Raw genomic sequence first — 24,870 nt, forward strand, 5'->3', positions numbered from 1 at the left:
CCTTCAGACCTTTTTATATGCTTTCCATAAATATGTATTTACAGTAATCTGTAGCTTTAGTTGTTGATACTTATTTTTTCATAAAGTGTTATACCTATTTTTTGCAACTGTTTTTTTCCTCTTTAGTATGTCTTAGATGCTTTTTCTTATTAGTAGTGCTGTTTCATTCTTTTTAACAAATGCATAGTATTTCATAATCCTATGTAGTTTATTTACCCAGGCTCTTTTTTTTGGACATTTAAATGAGTGGACACACATTTTGTCCAGTTTTCTGCCATTATGAATGATGTTGCATTCTTTTACATTCCTTTGCAGTATCTGTTATAGATAGCAAGAAATAAAATGGCTGAATTATAGAGACTATTCACTTAAAATTTTTACTGTTCTGATGGTTTACTTTTAATAAATACTTTTTATTATGAGATTTCAAAAACTGATAATTATCACCTGAGTATCTCACAGCCACAGAAAAAAATCCTCACTGTAGATCTAGGCTCATCAGCTTTCCTCTCTAAGCTTATTTGGCAACAAATAGCATATAGGATTCCCAGTTGTGAGCTCCTACACTGCAATCCATTTGTTGGCTTAAGTCTTATTTATTTGTACTCTGTTCTTCTGGACAGCATTAGAAGGATCACTTCAAGAGAAGATAAAAATTGAAGCTGCTGTTCATCTAGTGCTACTGCTAAGCAGCTCAAAGCTCTTGAACAGCGTCTAGGTGATCTTCTTAAATCTTTGACAGGTAAGGAGGGAGTCAGTAATGCTTATAGTTCCCATTTTGTAGGTAGAAACAAGTGCAGAATGCTTTGCTTTCTGGTGACTGGTAAAAGAGCCACCAAAAGCAAGGTGGACATGGAAACAACTCTAAACACATAGTTTTGGAATGCCAGAAAACAGTAGTAAGAAGGAGACCAAGTGATTTGCATGCAGGTAGAACTGGGAAGCTTGCTTTCCATCATGTTTTTTGAAGTAAAACATTTGAAACTCTGACCTCCTCTTGGGTCTGAGTTAAAAGGGTAATGTTTGATGTTGAAGGAAATAACAACTCTTCTTCATGTCCCTTATACCTCTTATTTACCATTTCTAATGTAAACAGTTGTATTGGTGAGCTGGACTGCTCTGTTCTCTCTTTGTTGAAAATAGTAAGCAAATGTAACTTGAGGTTTGATCCTGTTAGAGAATAGAGTATTGGAACAGGTAATTAATTCTAGTTGTCCTAGAGATTTCTATGTGACTTAGACTATTTCTTTTTATTCCACTTTCTTTTCTATCTATAAAATGGGAACAGTAATTATCCCTGACCCCTCCTTGATACTTATGATGTTTGACTTTAACTAAATAAAGTTTTCAGATAGCTTTGTGCTACTTGGGAGTAGATTCTAAAGGAATACTATGTGGTATTTTTATTTAAATTTAACTCATTTTCAGATTAACTGCCATACATAGGTGTGTTTTAAATTTTTCTTTACAAATTTGAAATGTGTAATCCTATATAATAAAAGGCTAATATGCAAATCCACTGAACGGTGGAACGACCGGTCGCCATGATGCTTACTGGCCACCAGGGGGCAGACGCTCAACGCAGGAGCTGCCCCCTGGTGGTCAGTGTGCTCACTAGAAGCCGGGCTCATGGCTGGCCTGACAAGCACAGCAGCAGTGGCAGGAGCCTCTGACCCCTCCACAGCAGCACTAAGGATATCCTAAGCCGTCAATCGGACATCCCCCGGGAGCTCCTGGACTGAGAGAGGGCGCAGGCCGGTCTGAGGGGACCCCCTCCCCCAATCCCCAAGTGCACAAATCTCGTGCACTGGACTTCTATTTTAATATATTTTTTAGCTTAATAGAATGCATAAGATAATTCGATAATTTCAAGTACCAAAGGACTATTTATGTATGCCTTAATGTTACATATTTATGGAAAAACATGTATATGTATGTTACTTTGAAAGTTTCTTGTTGCAAACATAATCTTTTTATTATGTTGAAATATTTGATTTTGTTTTAGGAAAGAGTAGGAAACTTTTTGGCAGACTTTTATTTGGTGAATGGACTTGTTTTAGAATCAAGAAAAAGAAGAGAACATCTCAGTGAAGAAGATATTCTTCGAAATAAGGCCATTATGGAGAGTCTTAGTAAAGGTGGAAACATAATGGAACAAAATTTTGAGGTATAATTTTCACTTCTAATTTATAATTTTGTAAGGAGAGAGGGGATAGACTTTATTCCTGGCATTTAGTGAGTTTATATAAGTACACTCGTGGGTTTTGTTTACTATATACAATACAGCTTTTGGGTTTTTTTATATTGCCTTTAGTGATATTTTTGTGTGTGTGAGTCTGTTCTTGGTCTCTGAGACTTCACTAACAAATAGATTAAATCATTTTATAAGCATGAAACCCAGTATTAATTTTTAATCCATGTTCCTTTGCATATATTCTTTTTCCTATTTCATTAATTGAAATCATCGACTGCTTTGAAGGCCGAAGTAAAGGTCCACTTACTTTATAAAATCATTTCTAGCCTATAACTTCCCATAGTATGCCAGGTTCCAACTAAGTCATGGTAATACTGTGTGTGTGTGTGAGTGTGTGTGTGTGTGTGCGCATGTGTGTGTTCGCGTGCGTGTGTGCCAGGAAAGTATTTTAACGTTCACAAAGTGCATGTATTGAGTGAATCAGCCATGTAGTTCAATTAAATAAGTACAGGATGTAAAATGCTTGAGAATCCCCATTCAATGTTAAAATTGTGATTGTGCTAGTTTAGTGTGATCTATTTCCTTCCCACCAGATCCTCTCTCTACTCCTTAGGTTTCTTTTGGCTTTGGGATAGAGTTGAGCTTTACCAGACTTCATTTTTCAGAAGCCCACCTGGTATTTACTGATATCTTGATAAGTAGGAGATGCAGGACATGATATGCTCAGGAAATAGAAATAAATTGAGAGAGAAAATGCTGAGCTCAATTTTGGAACTGCTTCTCTCACCCATTGTTGACCAGACAAAAAGGTCATTTCTTTGGACTTATATTGGGATTTACATTTTATTTAGTTATTTTTGATAATTTTGTTGTGGTGTTTATTGCTACTTTTGTTTAACTTTGGCAGCAAACCATTTTGGGATGAATATATGGGGGGAAAAACTATGTAGAATAGCATTTCATGGACCATTTGCCGATTGTCTCCGATTGTCTGATTTATCTGTATTTAAACCTGCAGCATACAACTTAATTTTCTTTGTAACTTGATGTACTTGAATTATTAAAGGGGTCTGCAGATGGCATTTTAATAAGTTATAGTTTTACACATTGAAATTAAGATATAGTTTAATTTCAGATGGCCACATAATAGAACAAAGTAATATGAATTAAGTTAAATAATCAAGGTTTTGACTTCTGAGCAGAAATAAAACACTTTCTATGTGAATCATAGCCCCTTGAACTTTACAGTTTTTGATGAATATTTAAATCAACTTGTCAATTTCTATGAAAGATAAAACAATTGCTGGGATTTTGATTAGTATGGTGTTGGACTTTTGATAGGGAAGAACTGATTAATTATATTTGAGAATCCTTTTGGAGTTCAGTTATAAATAGAAGAAATTTAAAGACAATATTAATTCTATTATATTCATCTATACATATAATTTGATTTGTTTGAATCTGGTATGGTGCAGGATGAAAGAACATCAAAACAGAATTGGTATTTAATTATAAAAATGATAAAAATAGCTCTTGTTTTTTTCCCCTCCCACACACAGAATTTACAAACACAGGGAAAGCAGCATGGAATTGATACCAGTTTAATTATATTCCACAGTGGGCATTAAAGGAGAAAAGAAATACTTGTATGCGTTTCATAGATAGTTCTGGGAATACAGTTCTTTGAAACAGAAATAATAAGCTTTCAGGAAATGTACATATAAATTAACATGCACAGTTAAAAAATAGGTGGTCAAAAGAATAAAGGGAGGAACCTATCAAATTCAAGAGACAATTCCATTGTAATGGGGAATTGTATTTAAAATCTTAATAAAGTTTTAAAAAACATATATACCAGTATTGAAATTAATGGCCGCTTGGTCACAACTGGAAATATAAAAATGAATTGAGTGTGAAAATCACTATGTGTTACGTCAACTTGCAAGTCACATAAACACAGGTTAGTTACTCAAATGTATGTACTTTAGTGATTATTATAACAAAACATTTTATTGGCGAATAACAAAGGATTCTCTAGTGGCCTAATCTGAATTAAGTGCCATAAATTTAAATTCAGCTTCTACAAGTTAAAAAGTGATTTTATATGCACCTCAATGAGTTTTCTTTTTTATTTATGTTGGTTTAAAACATTGGAGTTTGTTTTTTTTCCACATTCACATAACTTTTATTATAATATATTGTTATAGTTGTCCTATTGATACAAGATGAATAGAACATAGACTTGTCCTCCAGGGCTCAGAGACTCCAGTGGAAGATGGTGTGAAGGGAATGCCCAGTGCGCCAAAATAACTCTGGCCTTGTTAACATGGGCACTGTGCTGAGTATTTTCATCTCTTTTAATTATTACAGTTATTTAATGAGATGAGTGTCATTGCTCCACTTTATAGAAAGGAAAATGAGGTTTAAAGAAATTAATCTCTGAAGTCAACAGAGTTAGAAGTAGCAAAGATCAGTTCTTGGCTCTAAGTATATTGCTTCTCTATAGTGACCCAAATGCATATTTAGCAGACCAAGGTGTAAGTTTTAAAATCTGACATGACCTTTTATCAGTGTTGATCAAATAAGTGGTCTGTGTTTGACTTTCATACAATCTGAGCCCCAATCCCCTAATCTGAATTTATTATCCATAGAAGATTGCTCTTTTTTCTAGCTCCTGTACTATTCAATTTTTTTGTAAGCTCATTTGGTGTTTAATAATATATTTTGTATTTCTGATTAACTGTTCATATATGGATTTTTCTTTGAATTGTAAACTCCTTGAAGTCATGGTTAGTTTTTATACTTCATATTCACTTTTTAGCATAATGCCAAGAACATTTTAGATTATTAAAACATTGAATTGAATGGATTTTATTACTTTGGTAACTTCTCTTCTTATTTGAGATTTAGAAAAAAATTGGTAGAGCTTAAATCACCATGGAACTATCTTGGAAGTAAACTCTTAAAGAATTATATTGAAGAGATTAAACAGTTTAGTAGTTTAAATAGCTTATTTTATTTAAAATAAGTAGCTTAAAATAGCTTTATTTTATATTTTTAAAAATGTCATTTCCCCCCTCCCTTCCTCTGTGTCTCCCTCTCTGTCTGTCTTTCACTCTGTGTGTTTGTCTTTTTCTCTCTCCCTGTCTCTCTGCCTCTTTCTTTCTTTTTTTTTTTTTTTGGTAGCCGGTTCGAAGACAGTCCCTTACCCCTCCTCCTCAGAACACTATTACATGGGAAGAATATATATCTGCTGAAAATGGAAAGTAAGTGTTTTTTCTTTTATTTTGTTTATTTTGGATTCTTTGGTTTTTAAACAGAATAATTTGTAAAAACAGAAATAATGACCAGAGATGGATGACCGGTGTATAAGGCCATTCACTATTTCTCTACTTTTTTTTTTTCAAGCTCCTCCATCTCTGATCATTATTTCTGTGTGTTAGCCTATGCCAGGCTATTTCTCACCATCCTTACATAAGAAATTTACTTAATATTTTATTACTAATACTTACTGGAGTACCTAGCACATAGTTTGTATTCAGCAAATATTTGTTGAGTAAAAAAATGATGTAAGACAACTATTTTGAATGAATCAATAAATAAGTTTTTTTTCTGGCCGGCCATGTAAAGTATAATCCTTCACAGAAAATAGTATTTTTCTTTGGCAGAGAATAAAATATTGCCTACCCTCATGTTTAGGAAGAAGTTGCAATGATTATTATTTTTTGTATTGAAAGGTTTATTATACTTTTCTAACTTTTCCAAAATGTTTCCATTGTACAGTATTCTGTAGTGAATGTAGAATTCTTTATTCTTCACATCATTTCTTATTGGTCATGCTGAGAACTGTAGACAATAACAGAGATTGAATTGAATAAGTGATTTTAAAGATACACAAGTGATACAGCTTTTGTGTGGTTTGCTTTGTTCCTAAAAGTGCTTATTAAATTATATCAATGTGAGATTTGGTCATTTTTCTGAACTTTTATACTTCGTTATCCTTGTCTTATTGCTTATACATGTCTCATTTTCTTTTATCAGAATTTTAATTTATTTCTATGCTCAGAGTAAGAAAATTTGAAATATTAAGTGTCATTGGAAAAGGACAGATTCTTCTTAAGAAGATGATAAGACATGGAAAAAGTTTACTAATATATATATTTTTCTATTTTAGAGCTCCTCATCTTGGTAGAGAACTGGTGTGCAAAGAGAATAAGAAAACATTTAAAGCCACAATAGCCATGAGCCAGGAATTTCCCTTGGGAATTCAGTCGTAAGTTAGTTACTAACTATACAAAGAAGCTACTAAACCCTAAAGACTGTAATAATATTTGTATCTGAGTGGTTCATTTGAGGCCTTTAACATGCAAAAGCAAATAGTCATTGCTTTGATAGTGTGTGCACCCTTCTCTAAATTTCTTAGTTCACAAAATAGTAATATTTTTATTATTTTAACCAGATAAATGTTTGTATAGTTTTTTTATTATAAAAATAATACATAAATACATACATTTTTGTTTTGTATTTTTTAAAAATATATTTTTATTAATTTCAGAGAGGGAGAGGGAGAAATAGAAACATTAATGATGAGAGAGAATCATCGATTAGCTGCCTCCTGCACACCCCAGGATTGAGCCCTCAACCCAGGCAAGTGCCCTTGACCGGAATCGAACCTGGGACCCTTCAGTCTACAGGCCGATGGTCTATCCACTAACTAAACTGGCTAGGGCAATATATACGTTTTATTTAATAATCTAACAGAATGGAGTTTATAGAATAAAAATGATAGTTTACTTTCATCTTAGTAATTGTTAATAGATGATAACTGCTATATTTTTATCTAGGATTGTCTATGTTTTTGCATTTTTATAAAAATGGCATAGTCTACATTTTGTTCTGTGAGTTCTTTTTTCATTTAAAAAGTGAATGTATCTTGCAATTCTTAGAGTAATTACTTTTTAGTGTCTCTTTCTCTTCTTGTTATTTTGCAGTATTGATTTATTGTCATTTGTTTTATCATTCCCCTGCTGATAAATATTTTGACTGTAGTTTGTCACTATTATAAACAACTAGAAGCCCGATGCACGAAGATTCGTGTTAGAATGGGTTTTTCTTTCCCTGGCTGCCGGCACTGCCTTTCCACTCCGGCCCAGCCTCTTTCCGCTCAGGCCCCGGAGCCGCCTCTTTCCGTTCCGGGAGCCACCTCTTTCTGCTCTGGGAGCTGCCTCTTTCCACTCCAGCTCCGCCTTCCCACGCTGTCCCGAGGCCCTGAGAGACCGGAGGTGGGGCAGAATGCCTGCGTCATCGCCATGGGGACGACACAAGCATCCCGCCTGTCCCTGTCACTCGACGCCTGCATATGCAAATTAACCACCATCTTTGTTGGGTTAATTTGCATATCACTCCTGATTGGCTGGTGGCGTAGCAGAGGCATGGTCAATTTACATGTTTGTCTATTATTAGGTAAGATACTGCAGTAGACATCTCTCAAACTGTACTCAGCAGATGCTCATAAAAAAATTTAGAGTACTCTTTAAGGTGCTGGGTGGGATGTTGTCTGATTCATGAATCAATTAAAGACTATAGATCTTTTTTTATATATATATATATTTTATTGATTTTTTACAGAGAGGAAGGGAGAGGGATATAGAGTTAGAAACATCAATGAGAAACATAGATCAGCTGCCTCCTGCACACCCCCCACTGGGGATGTGCCCGCAACCAAGGTACATGCCCTTGACCGGAATCGAACCTGGGACCCTTGAGTCCGCAGGCCGATGCTCTATCCACTGAGCCAAACCAGTTCCAGCAGACTATAGATCTTTTTAAAAAATTCAGTTAGCAGACTGAAGCCCTAGGCTATTTTCCTTTCATAATTCCTTCCCCTATCACTCTGGCCTAATACAGTAAAAGAAATCATCATAGAATAGAGCAAGACCTACATTTTTCTACAGTCTATATATGTCTCATACCCCCCAATAGCCTAACTTGAGAAAAGAAGATAGAATGTGCTATACAGCCCTCAACCTATAGATCAGCGATGGAGATAAATAGTAACCATAGAATATGGGAAGGGAGTTATTCATACATACATATCTGTATTATTATCATACTAGAAGCCCGATGCATGAAAATCCATGCACTGGATGGGGGGGTCCCTTAGCCCGGCCTGCCCCTCTCACAGTCCGGGAGCCCTCGGGCGGGAGGCGACCCGGCAATCAGGGGAAGGCGACGCCCCCATCACATCTCTGCTGCTGCCACTGCTGGCAGCTTAAGCCTCGGCCGGCCCTGGTTACCTGCACCTCGGGTGGCCCTGGGTGGCGGGGGCGCTGAGGGGACTGGGGGACTCTGGAGGCAGGCGCGTGGAGCAGCTGGACCTGCCTGGAGGTGGGCCCGGCTGTGCTACACGCCTGCCGCCCCAGCAGGACTGAGGGGACTGGGCGCCGCCATTTTTGAGGGCATGGCAGTCAATTAGCATTTTCCCTCCTTACTGGCTGTGGGTGCCACCATCTTTGTGAAGGCGTGATGGCCAATTAGCATATTCCCTCTTTATTAGATAAGGTATTGGACCCAGCTGACTAAAAGATGCACCAATAATTTTAATTTAAAATTCATTATAATATATTTTTTTTACTTTTTTAAAATTTATTTTTATTGTTTGAGAGTATTATAATTGTCTCCCATATCATCCCCACCCCTGCTTCCCCCCCCTCAGACTGGCTCCTGCCTTCACTGCACTATAGTTTGTGTCCATGGGCTGTGCATATCTATCTGTATAAAAAGCCAGCGACCATAATGCCGGAATGACTGGTACGACCGGTCACTGTGACACCCACTATGGCCAGCGAACTGGCCCAAATGGGGTGGGGCTGGCTGGCCCACCTTTGATCGGGGTGGGAGAGTTCGATCAGGGGCAGGCCGCTGGCCAAACGCCCCCCCCCCCAGTCAGCCCTCCCCCCTCATCTGCCTGCCCTACCACGATAGGCTCGCAGCCCCTCCCCCCGGCCGGCCCTGCCACTGATTGCACCCCCACACCAATAGGGGGCCCAGGCCGCCAACCTCCTGTGGCCCCTCTCCCCAGCCGCCCCGCCCCTAATCACACTCCACCCCAATAGGGGGCAGGGCCGGCTGGCCAACATCCCACAGTTCTCCCCCCAGCCGGCCCCAACCCCTATGGGCCCCCACCACCCTAATCAGCCTGCAGCCCCTCTCCCAGCTGACCCCGCCCCTGATTGCCACCCCCACCCCAATAGGGGATGGGGCCATCCGGCCAACCTCCTACAGCTCTGCCCCCCCACCCAGCCCCACCCCAGATCGGCCCCCCACCCCAATCAGGGACAGGGCCGGCCAGCCAACCACCCATGGCCCCTCCCCCAGGCTGCTGGCCCCCGATCGGCATCACCCACCCACGGGGACCACGGGGAGGGACCAACTGGCCCACCGCCCACAGCCCCTTCCCTCAATCAGCCCCCAACCCCAATTGGGTGTGGGGCCTACTGGCCAATCACCCGTGGCCCCTCCCCTCAGCTGGCCCAGCCCTGATTGGGCCCCGGTCAGGACTGGCCGGCCAGCCAGCTTCTCACCATCTCCTCTCGACCGGCCCAGTCCCAGTCTGCCCCAATTGGGGCCAGGCTGGCCGGACCCCACTTGTGCACAAATTCGTGCACTGGGCCTCTAGTATATATATAAAAGCCTAAGCGACCGTCCAACCGTTTGACCATCTGACCGGTAGCTATGATGCACAATGACCACCAGGGGGCAGACGCTCAGTGCAGGAGCTGCTGAGCTGCAGTGACTTGGCAGCTGCAGTTCTCGGGTGACACATCTGAAACCAGAGAGGAGGGAACCTGTTTTCAGGGTGCGTCACCTGAGAACCACCCTCTCACAATCCGGAACCACTGGGAGGATGTCGGAGAGCCAGTTTTGGCCCGATCCCCATAGGCCAGGCTGAGGGACCCACCTGCTGGAGGGACCCTGCTCACTCCGTAGATGTCCTTCAAGGCGCGGCACCGCCCCAGCTGCGGCCAGCCGGGGAGGGACCACGGGAGGTTCGCTCCAGAGTATGTGTGGCCCATCTAGCCCAATCCTGTCCACTCCTGCCCCACTGGCCACCTTCTAATTAATTTCATTTCAATGTGCACGAATCTGTGCACCGGATCACTAGTATTCATATAAGTTACTTGGTTAATCTCTTTCTGCTACCCCTTTCCTCTACCCTCTGAGATCTCTCAGTCTGATGCATGCTTCCATGTCTCTGGACCTTTTTTGTTTGTCAGTTTATTTTGTTCATTAGATTCCACATATGAGTGAGATCATGTGATACTTGTCTTTCTCTGACTGGCTTATTTTGTTTAGCATAATAATCTCCAGGCCCATACTTGCTGTCTCAAAGGATAAGAGATCCTTTTTTATAGCTGGGTAGTGTTCTATTGTATAAATGTACCATAGCTTTTCTATCCACTCATCTACTGATGGGCACTTGAGCTGTTTCCAGATCTTAGCTATTGTAAATAAATAATGCTGTTAAGAACACAGGGGTGCAAATACTCTTTCTGATGTTTTCTGATTCTTAGGATATATTCCCAGAAGTGGGATTGCTGGGTTCAACAGCAATTCCACTTTTATTTTTCAAGGAAATGCTATACGGTTTCCATAGTGGGCACACCATTCTGCATTCAAACTAAAAAGCTTCTGCACAGCAAAATAAACTATCCTCAAAATGCAAATGGAACCCACTGTATGGGAGAACATACTCCCCAATGATATATCAGAAAAGGGGTTAATTTCCAAAACATAAACTATGCATACAACTCAACAAAAGGAAGATAAACAATCCAATTAAAAAATGGGCAAAGGACCTAGAGATGGCCAAGGGACATATGAAAATATGCTCAAAGTCACTGATCATCAGAGAGATGCAAATAAAAATATGTATCAGTTTTATATTCTAATTAAGAAGAAAAATGTGGTTAATTATAGGATTAATTATCAGCTTTAGGAGTTATTCCAATTTCAGAGATGTTAATATGTGAAAAAATGGGTATATTAGAACTTATAAATGTGGCATTTGTAACAATGTCCTCTGAAAAAAAGTTGAAAAGGAACATAACATATAAAAGCCAGACAAATAATCCATTCTAGAATAAAACATAGGTTAAAGAAAGAAAATTTTTTGTAAATGCTATAGAAAACCATTAAAACAATGAAATGAATAACCTAGATCACTCTAGATGAGATGACAATAGAATGAAATCAAAAGAAGATTGTAATGCTAATGAAATAAATTAAGCACTAAATATCACTATTGCAAAGCAGATACTTTAGAAACAATAACGAACAGAATAGATGTGGCAAAAAATTAAGTTTTGTTAGCTCATAGTGAATGCAGTAAAAGAATAGGTTAAAGTAATTAGAGAAGTAATATTTATGGGAGACAGAGATGGTTCAACACAAGTATTCTTAGTGTTCCACTGATATACAGACCTTCCAAAATGTAACCAAAATACCATCCTATCTAATAAAAGGGTAATATGCAAATTAACCATCACCCCGTCACAAAGATGGTGGCGCCCATAGCTACAAGATGGCAGGGCCCAGTCCTCTCAGCCCCGCTGGAGTCCCCAGTCCAAGGGGGGTGGCCGTTGAGAGCGGGCAGCGTGAGCGGCCTGGCGGAACGCTTGCTTCATCGCCGTGGAAAACTATATCTGTAGTATAACATTAGGGTCCAAGAAAATTTGATAAAAGAATGATTATTAGATTAGTAACAATAATTATCCTGATGAAACTATTTGACTTGGACTTTAATAAAGAAGTTTAATGGCCCTAGCCGGTGTGGCTCAGTTGGTTGAGCATCTGGTGCACCAAAATGTTGCCAGTTCGATTCTTGGTCAGGGGACATACCCGGGTTGTGGGCTCGATCCCCAGTATGGATCGTGCAGGAAGCAGCCATTCGATGGTCTCTTTTATGTTGATGTTTCTGTCTCTTCCTCTCCTTCCCCTCTCTCTGAAGTCTAATGGCATTCAGGCAGAAAGAGGCTAAAATACAGCCTGGCCTTACATTTTTTCACATCTTAGCATTTCTGAAGCAAAGGAAGTATGATCTGATAATATATCTAGCTAAGATGTCATTTAAATATAAAGGCAATTTAAAAAGACAGAAGAATTCAAGAAATATAGCAGCCATGGGCCCTTTTTGGAAGAAAAATAAAACTACTTGAAAATAAAAGCCATAAATCTCAGAGGAAAGGTGGGAAAGGGTGGGTGGGTAGCAGAGATCAACCGAAGAATTTGTATGCATATATGCATAACCAGTGGACATAGACAGTAGGGTGCTGAAGGCCTGGGGTGAGGGGCAGGAGTGGGCTAGAAGGGGTCAATGGGGGAAAAAAGGGGCATATGTAATACTTTCAACAATAAAGATTCAATTAAAAAGTAAAATCCATCAAACCAAAAACATGAAAGGAAGAAGCTTCAGTATAATGACTAGTGCAATACTGAATGCTAAGAGACATTATGAAATTGTAGTTCAGAGGGGAAGAAATATAAACTGAAATGTTATGCCAGCCAAATTTCCTTTAAGTATGCAAAAAATAACACTAATTTATCAAATTTGCAAGAAATGAAGGGATACTAAGCACATACTAGTAAAAACACTTCACACACAAAAAATTAGCAGTGGGATTTAAACACGTAAGTAGTGAAGCGATTTAAAGAATTCAGGAATGTATAAACTTCAGGAAGAAGAAGCCTTGAATCCATTTATGTATGGACCTAAAATCAAACAACTGGAAATTATGCTTGCACTGTAACATGTAAAAGTTATAAACTCTGACACGGTAAAAACAATAATAAAAATAAAAAATTCAAGAGGAAGGAGGTATCATTTCCTTATCCTTAAGTTTGAAGCTTGTGGTTATAAAACAACATAAGGACACAAAGAAATCCATTTTAAAAATGAAAACTTTTTTTCTTTTTTCGTTTCTCAGAATATTGAATGTTTTGGAAGTGATAGCTCCCTTCAAGCACTTTAACAAACTTAGAGAATTTGTTCAAATGAAGCTTCCTCCAGGCTTTCCTGTAAAACTAGGTAAGAGAAAAATTGCTTATAATTTCTGTCTACTAGAAATGTGGTATTGTTTACTAACATTTAGTAAAAATATGCTTTGAAGGAAAATGGATTTCTAAGTTTTGCTAAAAATTTTTAAAGTTTTTATGTAATTACATGCTTTGATAGTTATCCTTTGTCAAATATATAAAATGCCTGATGGTAGTTCTAATTCTACTAGGTTTCTTTCTTTTCTTTTTATAAAAAATATATTTTTGTTGGTTTTAGAGAGGACGGGAGAGGGAGAGAGAGAGCTAGAAACATCAATGATGAGAGAGAATCATTGATCGGCTGCCTCCTGCATGCCCCACACTGGGATTTGAGTCTGCAACCTGTTATGTACCTTGACCGGGAATTGAACTGTGATCTCCTGATTTGTAGGTTGATGCTCAATCACTGAGTCATGCTGGTTGGGCTTAATTCTACTTCATTTAAATTAAATATATGGGATATGCAAATATTTCTTACAAGAGGGTGTGGGTGAATTTATGATGTACTTTGATAATGTGTTTAAAGTGAAATAGGAAGACAGTTTCTGAACAGTGGGAATGTTTCTGTAGTCACTATTTACAGATAAACTAATAATCATATATTCTATTTTCAAATATTTATTTTTTCGTAATCCTCACCCAAGGATATTTTTCCATTGATTATTCTTAGAGAGAATGGAAGGGAGGGGGAAGACAGAGAGAAACATCGATGTAGGAGAGACATCGATTGGTTGCTTCCAGCACATGCCCTGACCGGGCCGGGGATGGAGCCTGCAACTGAGGCATGTGCCCTTTACTGGAATCAAACCCAGGACCCTTCAGTCCACGGGCCGATGCCCTATCCACTGAGCCAAACCGGCTAGGGTTATTTTCAAATATTTAAACTTAATTTTATCTTAATAATCTTTAAGAACAGTAAAATCTCATATTTATCTTCTTAACTACATCAGAAAACTGTGAACAAGAGACTTAGAAAGTTTCTCTAGGAGTTTAGGCTTGTATTTAGCATTAATTTAAGCTTCAGGAGAAGTTTAACTACCTTCTCTACTGACTTTAGGCTTTGTTCTGGAGAGTCTTCAGTACCATCCATCAATTCAGACATCAAATGTTTAATCAGTGCTTGTTACTTGCCAGATGCTTTTCTAGGGTGAGAGACAGTAAAAGTTCCTGCCCTCTAGGTGTTTACATTCTAGTGGGAGAGAAAAATAAACAAATAGTGAATATAACCTTGATATAATTCCTCAGATCTACTTATCTTGCTTCATTCAATATTACTGAAACCACTCTTTACTCTGCTTATTATTGATATTCATATTATTATGTTAAATGTAGTGGATACTTTTCTGTTGCTCTTTTAAAATCTCTCCAAGATTTAACTATTTTTGTGGAGTCCTTGTCCCAATGAATGATAGTTTTTCTTCAAATTTCCTCTGACGTCTTTGATAGCATTCTGTTTTGGTTTTCTGCTAGCGTCTCTGGCTACTCCCCTTTTACTCTTGTAATGCTACATTTCATGTTCTAAAACTTAAGCCAAAACATGTTACTACTCTGCTATCTCTGTCTCCCAACCAGAATGTAATCTCTGTAAATGCATCATGTTTTTCTCTTATGTACAGTTGCATATTCAATAACTAAAACTTTCTCTGAAAGATAGTAAATATTTAGGCTTTTTGGGCTATACATATAGTTTCTATCACAACTGCCCAACTTGTTAGAGAATGAAAGCAGCCATAGAACGTAAATGAATAGCATCCTATGTTCCAAAAAAACTTCATTGGCACTGAAGTTTGAATTTCATGTAATTTTATCGGCACAAATATTTTTACTTTCTTTTTATTTTTAACCATTTAAAAATAGAAAATCGTTTTTTAGCTCACAAGCCTTACAAAAAGAGGCGAGGCGATGGGCTTTACTTTGCTGATGCCTGGAATTAGATAGAACAGCATCTGCACATAGTAGGCACAAGTGAATGATTTTTCCCCTCAGAAATAACTGGAAACTGTGTAATCCTTATGTTGAGTTCTTTAGGTAATCTTTATGTTAATTATGTTTAATTAAGTTTTTTGTTTGTTTGTTTGTTTTGTTAATCCTCACCCAAGGATGTTTTTTTCCATTGCTTTTTAGAGAGTAGGAAGGGAGAGAGACACCAATGTGAGAGAGGTGCATTGATTGGTTGTCTCCCTCAGATGCCCCGACCAGGGCCTGGGATCAAACTGCAACCCAGGTACATGCCCTTGACTGGGAATTGAACCCACGACCTTTCAGTCTGTGGGCCAACAATCGCTAACCACTGAGGAACACTGGCTAGGGCTCATGTATTTTGTTTTAGGATCAAAATAAATTAGCTAAGAGTCTGAATTATATATATATATATATATATATATATATATATATATATATATATATATACTATAATTTGAAGAAAAGATATCAGATTGCAAAAATTACAAATATAGCTAGCTGTCCCTTTACCTGAAGGGGGAAAAAACAAGATTGGTGGAATCTGGCATATGTAAGATTGGGAAGCAATTGAAACTTGAGTTTTTTTATTCTTCTGTGTCTTTCTCTTCTGTGTCTTAGATATAAGGTGAGCCCCCAAAATCAGGGGTCCTGGTAAAACACAAAGCACACTCGGGAGCCAGGCAGCAAGGCAAATATCTCTATTCCTGCAGGAGGGTGCGCATTCACATGGTCTGGGAGCACATGCACACTGGGTGGCGGTCTGCTCGGGCTCTCATGCCTGGCACACGTCATCTGTTCCTCATTCTTGATTGGAAGAGCTTAGGCTCACACTCTTGCGCGATTGGCTAATTTAAAGGAAGGGGTTGACCTTTGCTGTTTCAAAATGGCAGCCCCTCACGGGAGCCAAAATGGCAGCTGCCAAAACTCTCTTCTTTGACAGAAAAGATTGTTTATTCTCACATAACCAATAACTAAATCCTTCCCCAAAACATCATACTCAGTAATAAACATATATTAGGTCGGATTGGACTGGTGCTTGAATAATGTTTCTTTTTTTAATTTAAGGAGTCTGGATATGTCTAATAGTATTTTTAGTCTACTAGAGGCTCTGTGTACGAATTCTTGTACGGTTGGGGTCCCTCGGCCTGGCTGGTGATTGGGGCTGATCAGGGCCGTCTCGCTCAGTCCGGGGGGTGGGGAGGGACCATGGGAGGTGGGTTGGCTGGCCGGCTGGGGGGAGGGACCGCAGGAGAGGGGGAACTGCGGGAGGTTGGCTGGCCGGCTTGGGGGTAGGGGGGAGGAACTGTGGGAGGTTGGCTGGCCAGCCAGAGGAGGTTGGCTGTGGAAGTGCACTGACCACCAGTGGAAGCTCCTGCATTGAGCGTCTGCCCCCTGGTGGTCAGTGCGCATCATAGCGACTGTTCGTAATGGTCGCTTAGGCTTTTATATATATAGATAAGTAGATTAACATTTCATTTTACAGTATTATCATTGACTATTCTCTCTAGATATACCTGTGTTTCCTACGATCACAGCCACTGTGACTTTTCAGGAGTTCCGATATGATGAGTTTGACGGCTCCATCTTTACTATACCTGATGACTACAAGGAAGACCCGAGCCGTTTTCCTGATCTCTAATGACGCAAGCATGACTCCATCTCACCAAGGAAAGCAAGAGGATGCAGAGACCCCACCGGGAGGTGAAGGAGGAGGGACAGACTCTTTCAGTGAAGAAAAGGGAATTTTGTGGAACTGACACATCAGTGATATGACATAATGAAATGGGCCTCTAATAAGTTTCCTGATGTGCCATTTTCAGTCTTTTTAAATATATACATATTATAGTGTAATAGTTTGACACCTTAATGACCCTAAGTACTTCTTATGTAAAACAGCTATGAGTGCTGTGATTTGTTTTTAAAAATTTTTACACTTCTTGTTGAAATATATATGCATATATATCTATATCTATATCTATAGTTATATCTAAAACACTCCTGGACCAGTAACATAAATTAAATGTCTTAAGAGATATGAAGCCCTTTACAGTTGTCATCTTATATTCAAGGTGACATTTATAAATATTCCTTCCAACTTTGTTTTCATAAAATGTAAACTATGTAACTTTATGTATAGTTCAGTAATTTGAATGTTTGTTCAATATGATGAACTAGAAAGGAATGCAGTTTTCTGTAGATGAATGAACCAAATGGTAACCATTAAACAATTGCATTTATATGTTGCAATACATTTCAGAAGGAGCATTCACTCTGCAGGGAATAAGGTACCTCCTTTAGCACCTTAGTGCAATTCATTGTGGTGCTATTTGTTTTTACCTGAATTCTTTCTTCAGTGGTAAATGTTTGTTACTAATCTTCCTTTCATAGAACCTCTATTTTTTTTCTAAACTTGAGTTTTAAAGCCTTTTTTGTGTTCATAATAGGATATAACTAGCATGCTTAAGGATAGTCCTCTTCCAAATCTCAGCACTTTAAAAATATTCCAAAATTTTAAACTTGCTTCCTAATAACTGCACATCATTCTGATTATTTTGTTTGTTTTTAGTGTTCATGTCAGTTTTAAACAACTCACATTTTGGACTCCCTACATATTTAATGCTTTCAAAGTAAGGTAAAAACATTTTATATGCTAACAGAATATATTTGTTATAAGTTAAATTCCAAAAATGTACACAAGATTGATAATTCCTACTGTTTATTTTTTTAAGTCACAAGAAAATATTTATTGGTTTTAATTATCTTCAAAGTGTTAAAAAATCATGCATTACTCATTTTCGCACTTAAAATTTTTCATGTTTATTCCAAGATGGTTTGATGGTCCAAGAATGAAAATAAATTAGGGAGAATAAGGTATAACAGACATAATATGTTATGTTGTATTTAAGAAATTAGCTAAAGAAATGCTTTTTAAATGTATCCTGATAAATGTGTGAGAATGCATCTGTCAGGTTTTTTAGAGTGACCAGTAATTTAAACATTTTCAAGAATTTTAAATAATTTGAATGAGTTTAAAAACCTTTATTGAAAAGATGAGTATTTACAAATCCAAAGCATCACTCATAAGAAAAATTTTATAATAAACATCTTTAAAGCTGCATCTTTCATGCTGATAACATAATTGAATATGTTGACACTTTATTAAATACATTTTATAATAAAGAAAAATAATCATAGTTAAAAATTCAAAGGCCAATTACTACCTGATGTGGGTCTGTTGAATTTTGTGGAAAGAGTTGGAAACCCAGACTAGGTTTATTAAATACAAGTTGATCCCAGTTATTTTGGGAATCCTTATAGATCAAGTGACTTAGAAATTGAATTACCTTGTCAGTAACTTGTGAGGTTTGAGACACTGAATGGTAGTTATCACTGTTGCTTTTAGGCTCCCTTTCTCTTTGGGAATGTTATATTTTCAGGACTATACTATAGATTTTTCACAAGTACAGACAATATAGTGGGGGGAAAACATGGAAAATTGCAACTTGGAACTTACCAATTTCCTAAAAGCTGTGAGTATTTTGCTGGGGTACACTGGAGGTAGGAAGACTACTGAAAACTTTTGCACTTGGATTTTGTTTTTAACTCAACTTTTTCTTTCATAAAGGTTAGTAGAAAAAGATGATCCATTCCAAATGTCTTTTATTTGATCATAAAGGATAAGCAAATGTCAGTATCTTATAATGGTGAAAACAAGGAGTTATTAATGCAAATAAACTTTTCACATTAAACTTTTCAAAATGTGCCTTTTGATCCAGTTAATGAATGAAGCTATATTCTGTGTTTCAAGTAACTAAATCAAAACACCATATATTTTAATAATCTCACATGAAAATCTAGATTTTGTAGTGTAGGTCCATAAAATTCTGTCTTCTATTTGTGATTGAAGAAAATTAAAACTTGGGGGCCTATGAAATGGTCACCTTAAATAGCTATTTTGAAGAGCTCAATATTCCTGCCACCAGTGTAGTATCAAAAGAAGGTATGATTCTTGTCTTAAAGAAAGTAATTTCTGAGAATTTGCTTCATAGAGAATTGACAGATTTCATAAAAAGGAAGCATAAAGCAGATGCTCTGATTATTGTGAACCTAGGAACATATGATGATCTGGAAATTAACACATTTCAGAGAAGCTAATAGCTGACAGAAGCTGAAAAACAATTTTGTTTCTGCTTTGAATTGGTATTGAACCCCACTCACACTAATAGAAATGAGTTTTTATATTGTTATTCATGTACAGTTTATAATTCACACCTTGCAGGAGGGTAGTGAATAATGATCTTTAGTGACCCCTTCTTATTTTTCACTATGTCTACAGAATTGATCCTGCTTCAAGGGGACAAAAAAGGTCTGGACTAAATGTTTTCATATTGACCTAAGGATTGCTTCCTTTTGCTCATTTATGTTCCTTTTATTTGCAAACTAGAGGCCTGGTGCACGAAATTCGTGCACAGGTATGGTCCCTAGGCCTGGCCGGTGATTAGGGCAGATCTTGACCTTCCAGCTGCTGGCTGGGGCCTTCCTTCATTCCTCGCTGCCCCCTGGTGGTTAGCGTACGTCATAGTGAGCAATCAAACTTCTGGTCTCCTGACAATTTGCACATTAAGCTTTTATATATATAGATAGCATGAGTAAGAAAGTTGCAGTAGAACACTAGGTGAATTTGAACACTAGGTGAATTTGAAGTCCTGTCTTTATTTTTATTTATTTATTTTTGAAGTCCTGCCTTTAAAATTGAGTGAGAGAATTTTTGATTAGTATGGAACACAATATGCCTCTGCTGTTAAATCCAGCAAGAGGTATCTTAACCATGTTTTCTAAAATTAAGAAAACGCATCCTTACCAAAGTTTTTATATTTGGAAACTGTAAACTTTCAGACAACTGACAGTGAATCTTGCCCCAGAGACAAAAGGACAGAGGAGATATTACACTACTTGTGAAATACAAAATTAAACTTGGTAAAAGCCTATCGGTTATGTAGTATGAATTAGCAAAAACTACTTTTGCAAAGCATTTTATGTCAGAAATCTGGGGCAGTAGTATCTTAGATTGTCATCTAAATATGTCATCTCAAGTATTTTTGCATTTTTGATCTTTACTATCTAGTGATGAACTTCTAAAATTATTATCTTATTTCAGTATAGTACTTTTATTCATAATGGCACCTATGATACAGTTACAATTTCACTTTTGCCACAGCACCTGCAAATACCTAAGCAAAATCTAAGGATTTTAAAGAAAGGTACTTGGCAAGCATTTCTGAATTTGATCGTCTGCAGATGAAAATAACTTGCCTAAAGTAAAAAATGTTGTGTAATAAAAAACAACAAAAACCCCCCACCACTTACTTACCTGTACCTCCCATAGCATTCTTGGTCACTAAAGGCTGACAATGACTAGCTGGGATGCTTTAATGAAAATGGGTGGTGTAAGAGTTTTGGAGAGCAGAAGTGAAGCAGAAATTTTGTAGCTTATCTGCTGGCCCCTTTGGGATGAGGTAGAGCGGGGCCTGCAGTTACTTTACCTTCTCCTTCAGCTTCTCAGACTTATGGGCCAGATATGTGTGTTTAGCTTCATGATGCAGAATCCTGGCTTCTGCCATGCCACCCAGGTCAGAAGCAGTGAGACATGAGTTTTAGCCCATTCTTATGGGTTCCAGCTTGTGCTTGTGGTTCTAACTTACTCTTCTCTCTAATTATCCATCTTCCCTTCTCAACTTCCTGCAGGCTTCAACGGCCAGCATCATACAAAGCCCATAAACAGATTTGAAACTGGTTAACCAGCTCCCATAATTAAGGTCAAATCCCTGTAACAAATCTTTTTGTTCTCCTTAGGATGCTGACTGGTAAAAAAAATGTTAAATCTACATGCTTGTCTTCTAAAACAATATTTAACCTTTTGCACTCGGATGTCGAGTGTGACTCGACACGGTTAGCATTAGAATAAAGGAATCGAGAAAAAAGCAAGCGAGTGCAAAGGGTTAAGTAAGCAAATTTTAACATTTCATTTTTGTGACCTTTAACCTTCAATTTCTTTTTTTTTTCCAACATTTTTTTTTTCATTTTTTAAAATTATGGTATTATATGTGTACATATCTTACCATTGCCCCCGCCCACCCCACTCCCATACATCCCCTCACCACCCAATGTTATGCATCTGTTGGTTATTCTTATATGCATGCATATAAGTCCTTCTGTTGATCTCTTATCTCCCCCACCTCTCCCTAACCTTCCCACTGTAGTTTGACAGTCTGATTGATGCTTTACTGCCTATCTTTTTGTTCATCAGTTTATAATGTTTTTTATTATCCACAAATGAGTGAGATCATGTGGTATTTTCTTTCATTGACTGGCTTATTTCACTTAGCATAATGTTCTCCAATTCCATCCAGGTTGCTGCAAATGGTAAGAATTCCTTCTTTTTTATGGCAGCATAGTATTCCATTGTGTAGATGTACCATAGTTTTCTGATTCAGTCATCTGCTGACGGGCACCTAGGCTGTTTCCAAATCTTAGCTATTGTAAATTGTGCTGCTATGAACATGGGGGTGCATATATCCTTTCTGATTGGTGTTTCTAGTTTCTTAGGATATATTCCTAGGAGTGGCATTACTGGGTCAAATGGGAGTTCCATTTTCAGTTTTATTTTGTTTGTTTGTATTTTATTAAAAAATATATTTTATTGATTTTTTACAGAGAGGAAGAGAGAGGGATAGAGAGGTAGAAACATCGATCAGCTGCCTCTTGCACACCCCCTACTGGGGATGTCCCCGCAACCAAGGTACATGCCCTTGACCGGAATCGAACCTGGGACCCTTGAGTCCGCAGGCCGACGCTCTATCCACTGAGCCAAACCGGTTTCGGCTCCATTTTCAGTTTTTTGAGGAAACTCCATATTGTTCTCCACAGTGGCTGCACCAGTCTGCATTCCCACCAGCAGTGCATGAGTGTTCCTTTTTCTCCGCATCCTCGCCAACATTTGTTGTTTGTTGATTTGTTGATGATAGCCATTCTGACAGGTGTGAGATGGTACCGCATTGTCGTTTTGATTTGCATCTCTCGGATAATTAGTGACTTTGAGCTTGTTTTCATGTGTCTCTTGGCCTTCCTTCTGTCTTCTTTCAAAAAGATTCTATTTAGGTCCGTTGCCCATTTTTTTATTGGATCATTTATCTTCCTTTTATTAAGTTGTATAAGCTGCCTGTAGATGTTGATTAAACCTTTATCAGTGATAACATTTGCAAATATGTTCTCCCATACGGTGGGCTTTCTTGTTGTTTTGTTGATGGTTTCTTTTGCTGTAAAAAAGCTTTTTATTTTGATGTAGTCCCATTTGTTTATTTTCTCTTTAGCTTCCATTGCCCTAGGGCAGTGGTCGGCAAACCATGGCTCGCGAGCCACATGTGGCTCTTTGGCCCCTTGAGTGTGGCTCTTCCACAAAATACCACGGCCTGGGCGAGTCTATTTTGAAGAAGTGGCGTTAGAAGAACTTTAAGTTTAAAAAATTTGGCTCTCAAAAGAAATTTCAATCATTGATATTTGGCTCTGTTGACTAATGAGTTTGCCAACCACTGGCCTAGGGGCAGTATCAGTGAAGAAGTTCTTTCGGACTATGTCTGAGATTTTGCTGCCTGTGGATTCCTCTAGCATTTTTATGGTTTCCCATCTTATGTTTAAGTCCTTAATCCATTTTGAGTTTATTTTTGTGTATGGTGTAAGTTGGTGATCTAGTTTCATTTTTTTGCATGTATCTGTCCAATTTTCCCAACACCATTTATTGAAGAGACTGTCTTGACTCCATTGTATGTTCATGCCTCCTTTGTCAAATATTGAGCATAGTGGTTTGGGTCGATATCTGGATTCTCTATTCTATTCCATTGATCTATATGTCTGTTCTTATGCCAATACCAGGCTGTTTTGAGAACAGTGGCATTGTAATACAGCTTGAAATCTGGTATTGAGACCCCTCCTACCTTATTCTTCTTTCTCAGGATTGCTGTTCGGGGTCTTTTTTTATTCCAGATGCATTTTTGGAGAGTTCTTTCTACGTCTGTGAAATATGCCGTTGGTATTTTAATGGGGAGTGCATTGAATCTATAGATTGCTTTGGATAGTATGGACATTTTAATGATGTTAATTCTACCAATCCATGAACATGGTACATTCTCCCATCTGTTTAAGTCTTCCTCTATCTCTTTTTTTCAGTGTCCTGTAGTTTTCTGCGTATAGGTCTTTCACCTCCTTGGTTAAGTTTATTCCTAGATATCTTAATTTTTTTGGTGCGGTGGTAAATGGGGTTGCTTTTTTAGTCTCTCTTTCTGTAAATTCACTATTGGTGTATAGAAATGCCATAGATTTCTTGGCCTTAATTTTGTATCCTGCTACATTGCCGAATTCATTTATTAAGTCTGTTAGTTTTTTGATGGAGTCTTTGGGTTTTTTATGTACAATATCATGTCATCTGCAACTAAGGACAGCTTTACTTCTTCTTTTCCAATTTGGATGCCTTTTATTTCTTCTTGTCTAATTGCAATGGCTGATACTTCCAGTACTATGTCAAACGGGAGTGGTGAGAGTGGGCATTCTTGTCTTGTTCCTGTTCTTAGGGGAAATGGTTTTAGTTTTTGCCCATTAAGTATGCTGTTAGCTGTGGGTTTATCATATATAGCTTTTATTATGTTGAGGTATGATCCTTCTATTCCCACCTTGTTGAGAGTTTTTTTATAAAGAAAGGGTGTTGGATTTTGACAAATGCTTTTTCTGCATCAATTGATAAGACTGTGATTTTTATCACACAATTTGTTTATGTGATGTATCACATTTATTGATTTGCGGATATTGTACCATCCTTGCATTCCTGGGGTAAATCCTAATTGGTCATGGTGTATGATCTTTTTGATGTACTGCTGGATCCGATTTGCTAGAATTTTGTTGAGGATTTTGGCATCTATGTTCATGAGGGATATTGGCCTGTAATTCTTACATTGTGTTGTCTTTATCTGGTTTTGGTATTAGGGTGATGCTGGCTTCATAGAAGGAGCTTGGAAGTGTTCCTTCCTCTTGAATTTTTTGGAATAGTCTGAGGAGGATAGGTTTTAGTTCTTCCTTGAATGTTTGGTAAAACTCTCCTGTGAAGCCATCTGGTCCCAGGCTTTTGTTTGCTGGAAGCTTTTTGATGACTGCTTCAATTTCTTCCATAGTTACTGGGTTTTTGAGCTGTTTCGATTCTTCCTGATTGAGTTTTAGAAGGTTATATTTTTCTAGGAATATGTCCATTTCCTCCAGGTTGTCCAGTTTGTTGGAATAGAGTTGTTTGTAGTATTTTTTAAAACAATCCTTTGTATTTCGGCGGGATCTGTTATTTCACCTCTTTCATTTCTGATTTTGTTTATTTGGGTCCTCTCTCTCTGCTTCTTGATGAGCCTGGCTAGAGGTTCATCAACCTTCAATTTCTTATGCACAAATCATCATACTTTATTTAGCTAACTAGCTTTTTTTAAAAAGACATGTTACTAATTTTAGTATCACTAATTTACTGACTGTGCACTGGAGAAATAACCTTTAGAAAGTGACATTTTGAAAAGAATGAGAACATGTCACTT

At 37.9% G+C, this 24,870-nt stretch overlaps 1 protein-coding gene across 1 annotated transcript in view; it reads left to right on the forward strand.

The window, feature by feature from the left end:
• The window catches only part of ANKRD13C (ankyrin repeat domain 13C), a 78,580-nt gene extending 55,384 nt beyond the window's left edge, over positions 1-23,196 (forward strand). The window contains exons 9-13 of the mRNA XM_079777111.1: positions 2,006-2,167; positions 5,381-5,460; positions 6,369-6,467; positions 13,180-13,280; positions 16,759-23,196. Of these exons, the coding sequence (XP_079633237.1) occupies positions 2,006-2,167; positions 5,381-5,460; positions 6,369-6,467; positions 13,180-13,280; positions 16,759-16,889 (573 nt within the window). The 3' untranslated portion in view covers positions 16,890-23,196. The remainder of the gene's footprint in view (positions 1-2,005; positions 2,168-5,380; positions 5,461-6,368; positions 6,468-13,179; positions 13,281-16,758) is intronic.
• The last annotated feature ends 1,674 nt before the right edge of the window (positions 23,197-24,870 follow it).

The sequence above is a fragment of the Cnephaeus nilssonii genome (genome assembly GCF_951640355.1).
Source record: "Cnephaeus nilssonii genome assembly, chromosome: 7".
NCBI classification, from domain to species: domain Eukaryota; kingdom Metazoa; phylum Chordata; class Mammalia; order Chiroptera; family Vespertilionidae; genus Cnephaeus; species Cnephaeus nilssonii.